The 17,283-nt window shown below is 42.9% G+C and overlaps 1 protein-coding gene across 5 annotated transcripts; it reads right to left on the minus strand.

The window, feature by feature from the left end:
- Positions 1 to 555: 555 nt before the first annotated feature.
- On the minus strand, positions 556 to 10,718 carry LOC103643560 (protein NETWORKED 1D). Of its 5 annotated transcripts, none has more exons than XM_020546785.2 (6): positions 10,415 to 10,718; positions 9,703 to 9,758; positions 9,407 to 9,570; positions 4,241 to 8,838; positions 2,193 to 4,088; positions 556 to 1,912 (listed from the first exon to the last, which is right to left on the minus strand). In XM_020546785.2, the coding sequence occupies exons 3-6, from the start codon at positions 9,501 to 9,503 to the stop codon at positions 785 to 787; spliced, it is 7,719 nt and encodes a 2,572-aa protein (XP_020402374.1). In that variant the 5' UTR covers positions 9,504 to 9,570; positions 9,703 to 9,758; positions 10,415 to 10,718; the 3' UTR covers positions 556 to 784. The 5 variants fall into 5 exon arrangements, with proteins under 5 accessions (XP_020402374.1, XP_020402376.1, XP_020402375.1 ...); XM_020546787.2 differs by having other exon boundaries at positions 9,407 to 9,608; positions 10,415 to 10,678; XM_020546786.2 differs by having other exon boundaries at positions 9,703 to 9,804; positions 10,415 to 10,678.
- Positions 10,719 to 17,283: the final 6,565 nt, after the last annotated feature.

Raw genomic sequence — 17,283 nt, forward strand, 5'->3', positions numbered from 1 at the left:
TACCATCGACAATATTGAATTTGCAGAATCACCATTAAAACGTAGATAACCTGTTTCCATTGCCATTTTACCTCTTTTACTGTTTTTCATTCCTTTTTTCCATTTACGAGCAAATGAAATGTATAGTGGGAGGACAGGTGTTATCTGTACGTGACTGGATTGATGAAGAAGTAGGGAGTATAAAGGACACATTGGTAATTTCATTTGCTCGTAAATAGAAAAAAAGAAATGAAAACAGTAAAAGATGTCAAATGGCAATGGAATCAAGTTATCTATGTTTTTAATGGTGATTCTGCAAAGTCAATATTGGCGATGGTAATTCTATGAAGCCACCTGTTACGATGGCAAGAACACAAATTTCTCAAGAAGAACGCAGGAATCGACGGCGAACCAAGTGAAGCCGGAGCCGGCACTGACGTCGCTCAGGAGGTTAGAAAGAGATGCTGTTCTAGATTATTAGATCCGGAGACTCGAAAGAAAATCCTCAGCGTTTCGGTTACCAAATGCATTGCTTCTGCAGTCTGAACCTGGAAGCAAAATGGAATGCACTGCATAGGCTATACAAACATGAAGCTATTATTATATATATAGAAAGAGCAGTCCTTGATACATCACAGTAATACCTGAGATTAAACTGGCTAGAAGAACGGCCTCATCTAGACAGGAAACCAAAAATCTAGTACATAGGCTTCTTCATCAGGATACTAAACTCAGTTACAAAGGGGATTCATCCTAAAGGACACCACCACCTCTTCCAACGCGCAGGGGTGCGAGAACAAAAAGGCTACGGCTCTGTTCTTGATTTCGAACGAACACAACCACAGAACGGGACCCGCTTCTTCTTTCCCTTCTGCCCGCCTCCACGGTCCTTCCTTCCATACAGGTAGTCCCTCAAAAGCACACGAGTGCGCTTATCAGAGACTTTGAGCCTTGTGTACTCGTGCTCCTCCTCAAGCTTCAGCAAGACGTACTGGATCTTCTGGAGCTCCAGTTCCAACCTTGCCACGTTTTCCGACCCTCTCTGCACCTGCTCCGAGATCTTCCTCCTGCTGGAATACCCTCCTCGCTCGGTGCTCGTATTATCTGACAATGCGGGGTAGTTCTCAGCCTTCCTGCTCAACTTGTTGTTGGAATTGATCTGTTCCAAGACAAGACCCTCCGTCTCATGCACCTGAGCGCTCACACTGCCGTACTCAGAATTCGTACCCTTCGAGGACCCCTCCATTTTCTTCTTCAGTTCCTCGATGCTCGCTTGGATGCTCAACAGCCTCTGGGCATCAGAAGTGAGCCTCTCAAGCACGTTCTTGCTCCACGCCTCGTGAGGCTCTACAGCTCCCTTTGGCACTTCTAGCTTATTGGTTCCAAGGTCTCTTCCCCTCGCTAGCTCAGACGAAGGGCACTCGCTCTCCAGATCCTCGACCGCCTGTATGTCGTGCTCAGATGACGAGGACTTGGCCGTTTGGTTCTTGCAGCTCCTCTCCGCAGCCTCCCACAGCTGAAGCATATCGTCATCTAGTTCAGCATTTGCACCAGTTCCATGGGGGTAGAGGGCAGCTCCAGCGCCATATGGAGGGCAAGTAGATATTTGGTCCAGCTCAATATCCTTCATGATCTGGACTTGCTTCCCTTTGGAGACCTCAACATCTTGTTTCTCATTGTCAGAACATATTTCTTTTGCCTCCATGCGTGAGCCGCCTCTTGTTTTAAGCTCTTGAATTTCTGCACTTGCTGCCGCCAGTTTAGCTGCAGACTCGGCTGATTTACGATCTTGACGATCTTTAGCATTTAATACAACCACTTGAAGTGCTTCTATTCTTGCAATCAACCCTTGTAACTTTGGAGTTCCATTGACTAAGCAATGAGATTCCAGCCCATCGTCGCCCTCTTGCACATGATGTACCCTTGCAGTTTCCTGTAACAATCAGAGATGATTTCTCAAGAAGGGGAAGGATAGTATATATGATTGGAGATGGCTTGATATAGTGTCACATCCAACTAATAAGTGGTGCTAGAAGGAAGAGCATTTGCCAAAACAAAAACATAAGGTTACAATCGAGTATTACAATATCAATATGATAAGCATTAAGGAATGGTCAAATTTTGCTTCACTGAAAGGATAGAGTTATTTTAACTACATTAAAGGTTTAAAAAACGGTGCCTGGTTAACAATAAGGACAAACAAAGTTGTTTACCTCTTTGCCTTCTGTACTACATGGTTTTGACAGAGAACGAACATCTTCTTCCAGCACACTGACATGATCAACCAATGATGCTATGAGAGCTAGATGTGTGTTCAACTCAGCTTTTAGTTCTGCATGTTCATCCTGAATACCAGCCAGCCTTTTCTGCAACTCCTCAATATTAGCATCTCGAGAAGAGATCTCCTTCATTAGCAACTCCTTTTGGGATATTGCTCTATTCTCTGTAGCTTTACCATTCATCATAAGCTCGAATGCTTTTTCTTCATAGACCGCAGAATTCACTGAAAAAGTAATGGCATCATCCATCAGCTCAACAAATTCCCTCTCACATTGCTCAATCTCTGATTGCAATGCCTCATTGTCTTGGTGAAGAAGTAAAATTTTGTCGTCCTTGCTAGAACACTGTTCAATCAGTATTGTGATTTTCTTCTCCAGTTCTCCTTTCACCACTTTAGCACCTTCCATTGCAACCTGAAGAGACCCAACAACTCCACAGAGTTCCCGGTTCTTTTCTTGCAAGAGTTGAACCTTCTCTTCTGCTTCCATTAGCTCATCATCCTTCTGCACCAACTGTGTCATGCAATTCTCAAGTTCCACAACTAACTCCTGGAAGACACTTCGATTGGTGTCCAAATCAAACTCTGAAAGGACTAATCTAGTCCTGAGAATCTCTACCAAGTAGATGATATAGTCCTTTAAGTGATAATTTTCTGATTCAAGCATTACTGACCTTCTGTTCAGCTCATTAACTTGGAGATCGAGGTCGCCCTTAGCCAAACTCAACAAAGCCATCTCATCGGTAAGAGAAGCCAATGCAGATGCAATCTCATTATTATGTCCCCTAAAGAACAGGCACAAGTTCTTGAGCATCATGCATTCTTCAAAAATAGTATCATTCTCATCTTCCAAGGCATTGTACTTCTCACTCAAGGACTGGTATTCCTTAGACAAGGACTCATTTTTTTTAGTCAGGTTGGAAATTTCATCTTGTGAGGTCTGGTAGGACTCTCTCAAGCAAGATAGTTTCTCTTGTATCACAAATACTTCAGTTTTCAGCACCTCCACCCCTTCACTGCTTTCCTGTAATCCACTCCTTAGTTGTTCATTCTGTTCCAACATCTGCTGGTTTTGATTTTGCAAAGAAAGCGTCTCTTTTTCTCCACTCTCCACTTCTTTCTCAAGGGCACACTTCTGTAAATGCAAGTCTCTAAGCTCCATCCCTACTTGCAACAAAACTACTGAGAGAACTGAGAGCTCGGTGTCCATGAGCCTATTCACATCTTCAGTTTCATCCTTAAGTCTCATAATGTTAATAGTTTCATCTGAAACAGTCTGCAACAGAACTTCGTCCTCAGCTAAATCAGCAGGTCCTAGATCTTTGCAGATATTCAGAAACTTCATTTGATTTGAAATCCCTTCCCTCAGTTTTTCATTGTGCGCTAGCAATTTTTTTCTCTCCTCCCCATGATATCTAGCTTCCTCCATTAACTCTGAAACTAACATATTGGCTGAATGATTTTCCACAGCATACTTTTGGCATTCAGTGAAAAGAGCAACCTTCTTGTCTTGCTCATCGACCAAACAGTTCTCCAAAATAACTGTACTAATAGAAGCATTTATGTTTTTCTGTTGTTCCTGTTGAAGCACCTCCTCCATATAATGGTTTTTCTCTTGTAGAGAAAAAATTTGTTTCTCATAGCTGTTTGCTTGAAGTTGATGTGACTTTGCTGACACTTCAAATTCCTCGTTCTTAATTCTCAATTGATCCTGCAGTTCCCTTACTTGATCATATGCAAAATCCTTCTCTCTTGATACAGAGGAGTGCTTCTGTTCCAGATTGGCATGCATACCTTCTAGGGCTTTCATAGCCAATGTAATGCTCTCCAACTGAAAGAAAGAATTTACACAATACACTATATGAGAAAAAGAATGTACAGAGAGGACATGAGATGAGACCAGTTCAAAAATTATGACTGTAAAGATATTAATTTCTACTTTAAGAAAAAAAACTTAGTATGTAGGTTTACATCAGTATGTACCTGAGAGAACAGATTGTTCTTTTCAGCAGAAAGAGCTGAATTATTTGTTAGGTGAGCCTGGCAGGATTCTTCAGAATCTTTCAGCTTTGTTCTCAATTCATCTAGCTCAGTTTTCATATCACATAATGAGATATCCAAAATAGAGTTCTTCTCTGAAACCTCAGATAAACTTTTACCAAGGATCTCTAGCTCTGATGCAAGAACAGCCTTTTCAGAAACATAACAGGAAATTGCATCCTTCAGAGAGCTTTCTGAGTCCTGTAGTGCTTTTATCTTCTCTCTTAATGCATCCACTTCACCAGAAAGAGCTGAATTATTTGCAAGGAGAGCCTGACAGGATTCTTCAGAATCTTTCAACTTTGTTCTCAAGTCTTCTAGGTCCATTTTCATATCAAACAATGAGCTATCCATGATAGAATTCTTCTCTGAAGCATCAGATAATCTTTTACCAAGGATCTCTAGCTCTGATACAAGAACAGCCTTCTCAGAAACATGACAGGAAATTATATCCTTGAGAGAGCTTTCTAAAGCCTCAAGTGCCTTTATTTTATCCCTCAATGCATCCATTTCAGCATTTGCATCTGAAAGTGAGTTCTCCAAGAGTGAACATTCTTCAGATAGCTTCTCCACCTCTTGGAGTTTTTCTGAGAGAAGTGCCTTCTCAACCTCACTCTTTGCACACACCTCCTTCAGTTTTGAGTTTGTAATTTGCAGTTCCTCAATCAGCTTCTGGTTCATTGTTGCAGTGGTTTTTAGGGTACTCATCTCATCAACCAGAGTGTGGTGTATCCCCTCTAGATTTTTCTTCTCTTCCCTTTGAGAAGTAAATTCTCTCTGAAGTGCTTCTTTTTCACCTATGTGTAACCCCATTTCTGTCTGAAGTTTCACGTTCAAATCCTTCAGTGCGTCCAATTCAAGATGAAGGTCCTTTATCATAAGGTCAGTAGAAAGATTCCGTTCACGAAGGATATGAATTTCCTCGGTATGCTTGGTTACAATGTTCTCAAGATCAACCTTACTGTTCTCCACCTGTCTTAAATTACCATTCAGCTTCTCAAGTTCCAATGCCAACCCTCTCACTTCATTTTGTGACCCAGAGTGAAGATTTGTCATCATAAGAAGAGATTCTTCACCTTCAACTCGTTTTTGAATTTCATCTTGTAGGCTAATTTGGAGGTTATCTGCTTCTTCTTTCTTATATATGAGTTCTTGCTCTACCGCATGAACTTTCCCTTCAACATTTTCCAGTTCGGTTTTCAAGGCCATGAGTTCAGATTCAAGATCTGATATTCTCACTGAGGACTGCTGGTTCTCATGGAGGGTGGCATCTTTCTCAGTGTTTATAAGTAGGATGGTGTTGTTAAGTTCGGATATCAAGTTCTCCAACTCATTCAACTTGCCATTCTGCTTCTCTATCTCTATGTACAACCTACTAACGTCTTCCTGTGACTGGGAATACATTTTTTGGGCTTGTAGCCTCTTCTCACATTCATCTTTCAAACTTATCTCCAGGCTGTCGACACTTCCATTCTTCCGTGCAATTTCTTGTTCCAGTAAGAGAATTTTTTGTTCAGACTTGTCCATTTCCAACTGCATCATTGAGAGTTCTAACTCCAAATTAGATACTTTCTGTAAAGACTGCTGTTGTTGAAGGAGTGCTGCATCCTTCTCCGAGTTCAAACCTAAAATGGTGTTATTCAGTTCTTTCAGTGTGCTCTCCAGGTCTAACTTATTATTTTCCAACTCACTGAGCTTCTTTGTTGATCCATCAAAATCTTGTGTCAACATTTGCATTTTTTCTTGCAACTGGGAATGCAGACCCTCTGTCATGAGAAGAGCTGCTTCAATTTGCATACGCCTATGGCATTCATCTTGCAGCTTGAGATGGACATTATCTGCTTCTTCTTTCTTCTTTTCAAGATCTTGTGTTAGCAACTGTACTCTCTGCTCAGTCTCATCTAGCTCTGACTGTAGCTTTGACAGCTGAGATTCGAGTACCGAAACCAGCTCCACAGACTGCTGGTGTTGAAGCACAGCTGCATTCTTCTCAGTGTTTAGCTGTGAAATGATGCTTTTAAGGCTTTGTATTTCACTTTGAAGTTCATTCTTCGAATCCTTGAGTGTATTTATCTCCTCACCAAGTTTCTGTATAAGCACCTCAGAGGACTGGTTTTGTTCTGTATGGCGCTCAACATCCTTCTTCAGGTCACAAACAGTGTCCTCAAGGACCTCCATTTCCAACTGCATCTTTGAGAGTTCTAACTCCAAATCAGATACTTTCTGTAAATACTGCTGTTGCTGAAGGAGTGCTGCATCCTTCTCCGAGTTCAAACCTAAAATGGTCTTATTCAGTTCTTTCAGTATGCTCTCCAGGTCTAACTTATTATTTTCCAACTCACTGAGCTTCTTTGTTGACCTGTCAAAATCTTGTGTCAACATTTGCATTTCTTCTTGCAACTGGGAATGCAGACCCTCTGTCATGAGAAGAGTTGCTTCAATTTGCATACGCCTATGGCATTCATCTTGCAGCTTGATATGGACATTGTCCGCTTCTTCTTTCTTCTTTTCAAGATCATGTGTCAGCAACTGTACTTTCTGCTCAATCTCATCTAGCTCTGAGTGTAGCTTCGACAGCTGAGACTCGAGTACCGAAACCAGCTCTATAGACTGCTGGTGTTGAAGCACAGCTGCATTCTTCTCAGTGTTTAGCTGTGAAATGATGCTCTTAAGGCTTTGTATTTCACTTTGAAGTTCATTCTTCGAATCCTTGATTGTATTTATCTCCTCACCAAGTTTCTGTATAAGCACCTCAGAGGACTGGTTTTGTTCTGTATGGCGCTCAACATCCTTCTTCAGCTCACAAACAGTGTCTTCAAGGACCTCCATTTCCAACTGCATCTTTGAGAGTTCTAACTCCAAATCAGATACTTTCTGTAAAGACTGCTGTTGCTGAAGGAGTGTTGCATCCTTCTCCGAGTTCAAACCTAAAATGGTGTTATTCAGTTCTTTCAGTATGCTCTCCAGGTCTAACTTATTTTTTTCCAACTCACTGAGCTTCTTTGTTGACCCGTCAAAATCTTGTGTCAACATTTGCATTTCTTCTTGCAACTGGGAATGCAGACCCTCTGTCATGAGAAGAGTTGCCTCAATTTGCATACGCCTATGGCATTCATCTTGCAGCTTGAGATGGACATTGTCCGCTTCTTCTTTCTTCTTTTCAAGATCATGTGTCAGCATCTGTACTTTCTGCTCAGTCTCATCTAGCTCTGACTGTAGCTTCGACAACTGAGATTCAAGTACCGAAACCAGTTCCACAAACTGCTGGTGTTGAAGCACAGCTGCATTCTTCTCAGTGTTTAGCTGTGAAATGATGCTCTTAAGGCTTTGTATTTCACTTTGAAGTTCATTATTTGAATCCTTGAGTGTATTAATCTGGTCACCAAGTTTCTGTACAAGCACCTCAGAGGACTGGTTTTGTTCTGTAAGGCGCTCAACATCCTTCTTCAGCTCACAAACAGTGTACTCAAGGACCTCCTTGGTCTGCTTGAACTCATTCAACTTTTCATTCGCTGTCTTTATTTCTATAGCCAACCTCTGCACTTCTTCATGAGATTGAGCAAGTTCCTTCCTCTGGGAAAGTAGAGCACTTTCAGCCTGCATGCGCTTTTCATGCTCCTCCTGGAAGCTTGAGCGGAAACTCTCCAATTCCTTAAGCTTTTGTTCTAGTGCTTGTTGCTGCATCTTCATCTTCTGATCCAAACCCTCAGCCTCAGACTGTATAGCAATATTGAGTGTTTCAGCATTAATTAGCTTCTGGACATCTGCAGCCATTTCATCAGTTAACTTCTCAAGGTCAGACTGAGCCTTCGATAGCTCAGACTCCAATGTAGATATTCGCTCAGAGGAATTATTATATTGCATAAGTGATGTGTCTTTTTCAGCATTTAATTGCAATACTGTTGCCTTGAGCATTTGCATCTCATTTTCAGCTTTGTTTGCCCGCTCGGATTCTGAAAACATCTGCTGTTTCAGATCCTGGCTCTCAGCTAATAGTCTTGCAACTTCTTGTTGCAAATTTGCCATCTCGTTGCTAATATCATCTTTCCCTTTGACATTTGGGCCTTCAAAAGTTAGTCCTTTCCATACCTTTCCATCAAAACCAGCACGAGGAGCATTTTCAACACTCGATGACAGCGCACTGGTTTCCTCAGGGTGTGTACCATTCCTCTTGGAGGTGAAACTTTGTGGTGACACACCAACTCCATCCTTCTGAAGATCATCGTAATCAAATGCCACACGTGTGAGAGTAGACGTATCTGGAGTATGAGGCTCCATCTCTTGGCTGAAAGCAGAGGGTGACTCGTCTGACATTGATGGCATCTGATTTGGAAATGCTTCAGAAATTGTTCTGTGAGCCTGGCGAAGTGCCCCAGTGGACTGATCGTATCTTTCTGCCAGTGCACGGTACGCTCGATAGAATTCCTCCACCAAATTCATTAGCTCTGGACGTTTCTTGTAGTACATCTCTGCTCTCTTTGCAAAAGAATCAGCATCTTCATTGATAAGTTTGATCATTGCTTTAACCTTTGAGTCCATGTCTGTTGCACAAAACAAGATCCAATTAGTTCATGGACCACACTTATAAATGCAGCCCTTCCATTGCAACCATATGTTCATATTGATTACCATAGTTATGAAAAAAGGAACATATATCATATATGGACCAATGCTATTCACAGTGACAAAAAAGAAGGCATCAACATCCAAGCATTTCCAACAGAAATAGACTTAATTTTAAATGGACCAATAAAAATGACTCTCTCCCTTTCCCTCTCCTTTTTCCCTCTCCATCAAAACTTTTGCACAAATAAATGAGAACAGTTTAAGGCCTAGTGCTAGCAGATTATGAAAATATTTCCAAATTCAACTCATATCATGAGCAAATAAATTCAGAAATGTTATTCTAACTGAATAATAAGTGTGGTGCATTGAATTTCCGTGCTGACTGGTATACATTGTAGAACAACGATATGAATATCATGACAGGAAGGACACAAACAATGCATGAGCATGAGAATGAGCTTTGCTGACTCTAAGCTTTGCCTTGAACAAAAGTATGAAAAATGTTCTTTGGTAAAGATGAACTAAAGATAGCAATGAACTCACCGCTGACATTTTCCTGGAGCCATTTCGAGTTCTTGGGGCTGATATGGCTAATCCACCACGAGTACTGCCTTGAATCATGACGGACCAAAGTCGCCATTGGTGCCGGATAGCAACAGAGACTACTCTAGCCGATAAATGATATTTTACTTCCTCAGCGCTTAGAACTGTGCAGAGATGCAATATCTTATCCTCAAAATCATAACTTGAAAAAGATCAATAAAGTATGGTATCAACAGCAATGATGGAGAGGACACAAGGACACCATGGCTATGACTATGACACGAGTTAGTACGTACCAGCGGCTAAGTCTTGAACTGGCCCGAAGATACTACTAGTAGATAACTAGCCCACACTGCACCAAACAGGAGCCAAGAAAAAGATAGCACTTCCCTCAGTAACTGTATGACGAGAAAAAAAAAAGTTGTGCATGCACAGTAAGCGCTACTGAAGTGATAGTGCAACGCTTCCTTCGTGTGACGTAAAAAAAGCAATCAGAATTCTGTCAAACTGACTGATAAGCAAGGTAAGCAATATAACGGGGAACAATGCAATCAAGGGTTTGTTTTACATATATAAATAAATAAATAAACAGGAAACCAACAGAACCCAAAATTCGTTTCCCCAGAAACGGAGCCTCGGGAACATCGAGGCGCGATGCTTCTGCATATGAGCATATCTGCTAGCAGAAGGCAAGAAGCGGGTTTTGGAAGCAAATCTCGCGAGTCAGGCGCCATTCAGCAAACAGAAAAAAGAGAGCATATAGATCACATGATCCACGCATACTGCTCCACCAACCAAACCCATTCGTCAACACCAACCATTCCGATGCCCAGCAAAGCCGAATCACGAAGCAGCAGCAAAAGATTGATCTTTGGAGCGTCCAGGCGCAAAACGCAGATCAAGGAAGACGAGAAGCGGCTAACTAACAATCACGGCACGCATGAAGGAAAAAAAAAGATCCAATCCAATCCAGCGGAGTCTGTTTAGTGAGAGGGAAGCGGGGCATACCAGGTGGAGCGGAAATGAGCGGCGGCGAGATGCCAAGATCCAGCAGGCTGCCCACTTTCTCCCTCCATCTTGTTTCTCAACCCATCCCGTGCTCTCTCTTCCTCACCTTATCGCATTTGCCTGTGGACATTGTACTCTGCTGCTGGGTGCGGGGACTGCGGGCGTAGCGTAGTGCAGAGAAGACAGGGAAAGGCTGCTTCAACACAGGAGGAAGCGGTACCCCACCCCCAAACACTGCCGAAGGAAAGAGACTGCTACTGGCCACCATGAGCTGTAGTTTTGGGCCTCATAAATTGGATGGCCCTCAATTTGAGGAGCGAATTATCGTAGTACTACTATATAAATTTGGTGCAACGGTTATAAGATGCTGTTTGGCATATATGACGAATATATTTTCCAAAGTCGTAAATTATACTGTTTACGGAGCGAAATTTAAAATACTAGATAAAATATTAGATGAGATAGGATAAATGCTACCTGCTGGCGCCTAGAGACAGCCTTAGCTAGCTCGAGCCGACTTTCTATTCCACCTCCTACCATATCTTCTATTTAAAATTTTATTATATAAACAGTATAGTCTATAATACAAACAGTGTTTTGTATGATCATGGCTACCGTATTATATAGAGTAGAGTTTGAATTGAGAGATGGGTATGAGTAAGTTGATGGTAGTAGAAAATTTTCAACAACCCCAACATTATCACCACCCCTAAAATTTGGTCACTTAAAAAACTTAAACATGGAGTATTTTTTTTCTATTTTTTCATATCAAAACAAAATATTAGCACAATTTATATCTATTGAGTAAAAGAATATGGAACATAGATAATATAGAATATAAGCCTTTACTAATAATTAGTGCAATAATATGTGTTTATAATATAAAAATAATTACATTAAATTTATATCTAGAAATACTTTCTAATGACCAAAAACATAAATTATATATTATAAAATAAATTATAGTTCACTATACTTTCTTCAAGATCGCATCAAGTTATATCGTATCTTACATTTTAAGGCAAATTGTTTATAGCTAAAACTCTAAAAAATCATAAAAAGGCCAGGTGCACTATAAAGGTCAGCGTGCACCTGAACAAAGAACGGTATTATGTGAAGAATGATCTAGAAAGTAGGGAAGACATCAGGGATATTATTGAGGCATGTGAAACCCCCACCTCAACATAAAAAAGCCAACATGCCCTATAAATGATGAAGCTCAAGCTGCCCTAGTGAATTTTAATGTAGTGTGCAGTTATTTCGGTATGAGGGACCTTGTACAAGAGCACTTAAATTTCAGTGTTTGGCTGCTTCATGCAAATTGGGAAATGCCAGATCCGAAGGGAGATAGCCCATCGAAACAAGGGGCTGAAAAGGAGGCTTAGTATACTTGAAGTATACATACAAATTTAGAAACCAGTTTTGCGAAGCCAGAAGATGATTGCCAATATGGAATTGAGGCAAAGTGCAATGAAGTCTTGAGCAACTTTGTTAAGAAGTAAGATAAAGCTTTGACTGTTGCCTTTGGGGCCTAAGATAAAAGAAGATTCAATTGGGTATTCGATGCCATAGGCTTCATCTACCCAGACTACCCTCACTTGGCACAAAGCGGAGGGAAGAAGAGGAAGGCTTCTTCAAAGCCACCAGCAGATGCCCCAAATGTAAACCCTAAAATATGTTTTAAGAAAGTAGGAAGTACCTTTGTTCTCTTTGTGGAATAATATGGGGATTGACTCTAGTGTATGATTTATTATGAAGCATAGACTTCCAAATGAATAAACAGATAAAAATAATATTGGGGTTCAATGACTCAGGTTTAAATTTGATGTATAAAATTTAAATCATAATTTCGAATCTTGGAAAAATAAATAAATAAATAATAATAATAATAGTGAGTTTTTTCTATTTTATTTATGTTTCTTTCATTAATAATACACCTAGAGCCATTTGCACAAATAAACAATAAATACAAGATAATAAATGAATAAAGCTAAAACCTTTGCATTGGCATGCTTGGGAGTTTGTTTGCACATTAAATTTGAATTTGAATTTCAAAATCAGAGATGATTTAGGACTTAGAATTGAAAAGAAAATAAAAATATGAAATAAGAAAAGCCTCACTCAGCTGCACCTGGGCCAAATCTCACCCAACAGCTCTCGCGCGGCCCAACTTCCTCCCACTGCGCGGCCCACTCCATTCCCTTCCCCTTCCTTTTGTTTTTGTGGCACTTACGTGTGGGCCCCACTCGACAGTCAGCCCTCCCTCGCATCCGCACTCGCCTCACTCGACTGCGAGTGGGCCCCACGGACTAGCTCCCGCCCACACACATGTTGTATCGGTTGGGTGGCTACCACTGTGACCCACTCGTCAGATTCCTCCCTCTGCTTAACAAACCACGCGCACATGGCGGGGAGAACTCCGACGCCGCACGCCACCCCTCACAACCAAACACCTGGCCGCTCCTCCATATAAATATGGACTCCAGAACATGCCCTCTTCTCATCCCATCGGGGTTTCGTTGAGCCATCGCATGAGAGAAAAACGAGTAGAGAGACGAGAGAGGAAGAGAGGAATTCACCATTGTTGAATCGAGCGAACACCTTCGTTGGGGCCTGGGTACTAGGCCTGGGAGCACCACGGGAACGCGGGGAGTTCGACCGGCGCCAAACCAAGTGGAGGCATGGACGGTGTGGTGGCCAATTGCTCATCGGAGAGGCGCAACCACGGTGGATCCGCTACAAACATTGACCAGGGATCTCCACGCCATTATTTCTGGTAAGATAATGTTGATTGAGTTCTCCGTGTAGGTTAGAACCTATCGGTAGGGTGGTTTAGGGTCTCGGTGGCTTGCATGGCATGTGTTGTCCATGGCGTCGCCGCTGGGGATCATGGCGCCCCCATGCCCCTGTGTCGAGGGAAGAAGATGAATCAGTGGTCATTGGATTTTGATCGACGGGTAGGATTAGATCCAAGTTTTAGCGCTTCGGATGGAGCGAGGTCGTTGATCTATGAGTCAACGGTGGAGGCTAGATCCAAGGTTGATGGTGTTTCTGTCGTCAGATTTAGTACCTCTTTGCCGCAGTAAACTGAGACCTAGATTTAGATCCGATGGCTAGATTAGGTCGTAGACATGGCTGAGAGCACCTAGAGGGGGGGTGAATAGGTGATCCTGTAAAAACTTAAATCTTAAAGCCACAAACTTGATTAAGTGTTAGAGCAATAAAGCCAAGTGGCTAGAGAGGAGTTCTTGCGAAACACAATAACCACAAAAAGATCAACACAGAGAGGCACAATGGTTTATCCCGTGGTTCGGCCAAGTCCAACACTTGCCTACTCCATGTTGTGGCGTCCCAACGGACGAGGGTTGCACTCAACCCCTTTCAAGTGGTCCAAAGACCCACTTGAATACCACAGTGTTTCTCTTCCTTTCACTATATCCCATTTGCGAGGAATCTCCACAACTTGGAGTCTCTCGTCCTTACAAAAGATGATCACAAATGAACACAGAAGTAAGGATGGGATGAGCAACACACACAAGTCCACAGCAATACGCACACACACACACACGACCAAGACTTGAGCTCAAATGAATATCACAAAGTTCTCACTAGAACGGAGCTCAAATCACTAAGAATGTCAAACGAGTGCGCAAAGACGAAGTGTGAATGATCAAGAATGCTCAAAGTATGCTTGGTGTTCTCCTTCATGCGCCTAGGGGTCCCTTTTATAGCCCCAAGGCAGCTAGGAGCCGTTGAGAGCAATCCAGGAAGGCAAATCTTGCCTTCTGTCGACTGGTGCACTGGACAGTCTGGTGCACCACCGGACACTGTCCGGTGCAGATTTCTTTCCTGTTTTGGTGCAGCCGACCGTTGGTGATTTGGAGCCGTTGGCACACCGGACAGTCCGGTGCCCCCTTCAGACCGTTGGCCCGGCCACGCGTCACGCCCGGATTGCGCGGCCGACCGTTGGCTCGACCGACCGTTGGTTCACCGGACAGTCCGGTGCACCACCGGACAGTCCGGTGATTTATAGCCGTACACCGCCGTTCAATTCCCGAGAGCGGCCTTTTCACCAGAGCCAGCCTGGCGCACCGGACACTGTCCGGTGCACCCAGACTGATCAGAGCCTTGGCTGCTCGAGCCAAGTCTTTTCCATTTGTCTTTTCTCTGATTCTTGCACTTAGACAAATATGTTAGTACACAAAAACCAATGTACTAAGTCTAGAATCATACCTTTGTATTGATTTGCACTTTGTCCACCATTTGGCATAGTTTAACACATAACCATTTGTGTTGGACACTTAATCACCAAAATACTTAGAAATGGCCCAAGGGCACATTTCCCTTTCTATCTCCCCCTTTTTGGTGATTTATGCCAACACAACTAAAAGCAACATATAGAAGTGCAACATCAATGCAAATGAGAACAATAATTTGTTTTGATTCAAATTTGGCATATTTGGATCATTCTTTGCCACCACTTGGTTTGTTTTTGCAAATCAAACTCAATTTCCTATCTATAAGTCAAATTCACTTGTTGAGGCATAGAGAGGTATTCCAAGAGAAATTGATCAAAGATTCAAAAACTCCCCCTTTTTCCCATAATCAAATATTCTCCCACAAGAGACCAACTTTTGACAAGAAGAGACATTAAGAGAATTTTGCCAAACAAAAACTCTAACTCTACTATAAAACTGAAAGGGAAATGTGCCCTTGGGCCATTTCTAAGTATTTTGGTGATTGAATGCCAACACAAGTGCTTAAATGTGAATCTATGCCCATGGATGAACAAAGTGCAAATCAAGAGTAAAGGTATGTTTCTAAGCCGTAGTACATTGGTTTTGTGTACTAATATACTTGTCTAAGTGTTAGAAACAGAAAGAAGAAGAAAAGAAAAGAGGTGAAAAAGGCTTGGTTGTGTACAGCCAAGCCTCAGCTCTGTCTGGCACACCGGACTGTCCGGTGGTGCACCGGACAGTGTCCGGTGCGCCAGGCTGGCTCGGGCGAAGTGGCCGCTCTCGGGAATTCACCGGCGACGTACGGCTAAAATTCACCGGACTGTCCGGTGTGCACCGGACTGTCCGGTGAGCCAACGGTCGGCCGCGCAATCTGCGTGGGACACGTGGCCGAGCCAACGGCTAGAAGATGGCACCGGACATGTCCGGTGCGCCAACGGCTCCAAGTCTGCCAACGGTCGGCTTCGCTATTTAAGGAAGGAAATCGGGCACCGGACAGTGTCCGGTGTGCACCGGACTGTCCGGTGCGCTCGATGACAGAAGGCAAGATCAGCCTTCCAGAATTGCTCTCAACGGCTCCTAGCTGCCTTGGGGCTATACAAGGGACCCCTAGGCGCATGGAGGAGTACACCAAGCAACCTTAGAGCATTCTTGATCATCCACACTCAGTCTTTGCGCATTCGTTTGTCATTCTCAGTGATTCGAGCTCCGTTCTAGTGAGAACTTTGAGATAGTCTTTTGAGCTCGATTCTTGGCCGTGTGTGTGCGCATTTTGCTGTGGATTTGTGTGTGTTGCTTCCCTTCCTTACTCTGTGATTCTTTGTGAACATCAAAAGTGTAAGGGCGAGAGGCTCCAAGTTGTGGAGATTCCTCGCGAACGGGATAAGAAAAGAAAAGCATAACACTGTGGTATTCAGGTTGATCATTGGATCACTTGAGAGGAGTTGAGTGCAACTCTCGTCCGTTGGGACGCCACAACGTGGAGTAGGCAAGTTTTGTACTTGGCCGAACCACGGGATAAATCACTGTGTCTTCTCTGTGTTGAATTCTTTGTGATTATCGTATTGTGCAAGATCTTCTCTCTAGCCACTTGGTATCAACTGTGCTAACGTTTAACCAAGTTTTGTGGCTTAAGTTTTTAAGTTTCACAGGATCACCTATTCACCCCCCCTCTAGGTGCTCTCAATTGGTATCAGAGTCGTTCTCTTCAAAAGAGGGACTAACCGCCCGAAGAGATGGATCCTAAGGGCAAGGGGATAGTGATCAACGATAAGGAGAAGTAGTCCTTCGTTAACGAGCCCAAAGATGACAAACCTACCGACTCCGGCTCGGGCCATAGACGAAAGGAGGGGAAGAAGAAGAAGACAAGGCGCATCAAGGAGATCGTCTACTACGACGACAGCGATGAGTCTACTTCTTCCCAAAAGGACGACGACCACAACGAATACGAGAGAAAGAAACCGGTCAATTAGAACTTTTCTTTTGATTACTCTCGTATTCCTCAAAGTACTAATGCTCATTTATTATCTATTCCACTTGGTAAACCTCCTCATTTTGATGGAGAGGACTACAGATTTTGGAGTCACAAAATGCGTAGTCACTTGTTCTCTCTCCATCCTAGCATATGGGAGATTGTAGAAAGTGGAATGCACTTTGATAGTACGGATAGTCCCATGTTTATTAATGAACAGATTCATAAAAATGCACAAGCTACTACTGTGTTGCTAGCCTCTTTGTGCAGGGACGAGTACCATAAGGTGAGCGGCTTGGACAATGCCAAGCAGATCTGGGACACCCTCAAGATCTCTCATGAGGGGAATGATGTCACCTTACTCACCAAGATGGAGTTGGTGGAGGGCGAGCTTGGACGGTTCGCGATGATAAGGGGCGAGGAGCCGACACAAACATACAATCGGCTCAAGACCCTCATCAACAAAATAAGGAGCTACGGGAGCACGCGATGGACGGACCACGACGTCGTCCGCCTAATGCTAAGGTCATTTACCATTCTTGATCCTCATTTGGTAAACAATATACATGAAAATCCCAGGTACACCAAGATGTCGCCCGAAGAAGTTCTTGGGAAATTCGTTAGCGGGCGAATGATGATCAAGGAGGCGAGGTACGTGGACG

This window comes from Zea mays, chromosome 1 (genome assembly GCF_902167145.1).
Source record: "Zea mays cultivar B73 chromosome 1, Zm-B73-REFERENCE-NAM-5.0, whole genome shotgun sequence".
NCBI lineage: Eukaryota > Viridiplantae > Streptophyta > Magnoliopsida > Poales > Poaceae > Zea > Zea mays.

Coding starts and splice junctions, on each gene's coding strand:
- LOC103643560 (XM_020546785.2), bottom strand. CDS start 9,503: ATGGCGACTTTGGTCCGTCATGATTCAAGGCAGTACTCGTGGTGGATT. Junction 8,839..9,406: donor GCTCCAGGAAAATGTCAGCG/GTGAGTTCATTG, acceptor TTTGTGCAACAG/ACATGGACTCAAAGGTTAAA. Junction 4,089..4,240: donor AGAACAATCTGTTCTCTCAG/GTACATACTGAT, acceptor TCTTTCTTTCAG/TTGGAGAGCATTACATTGGC.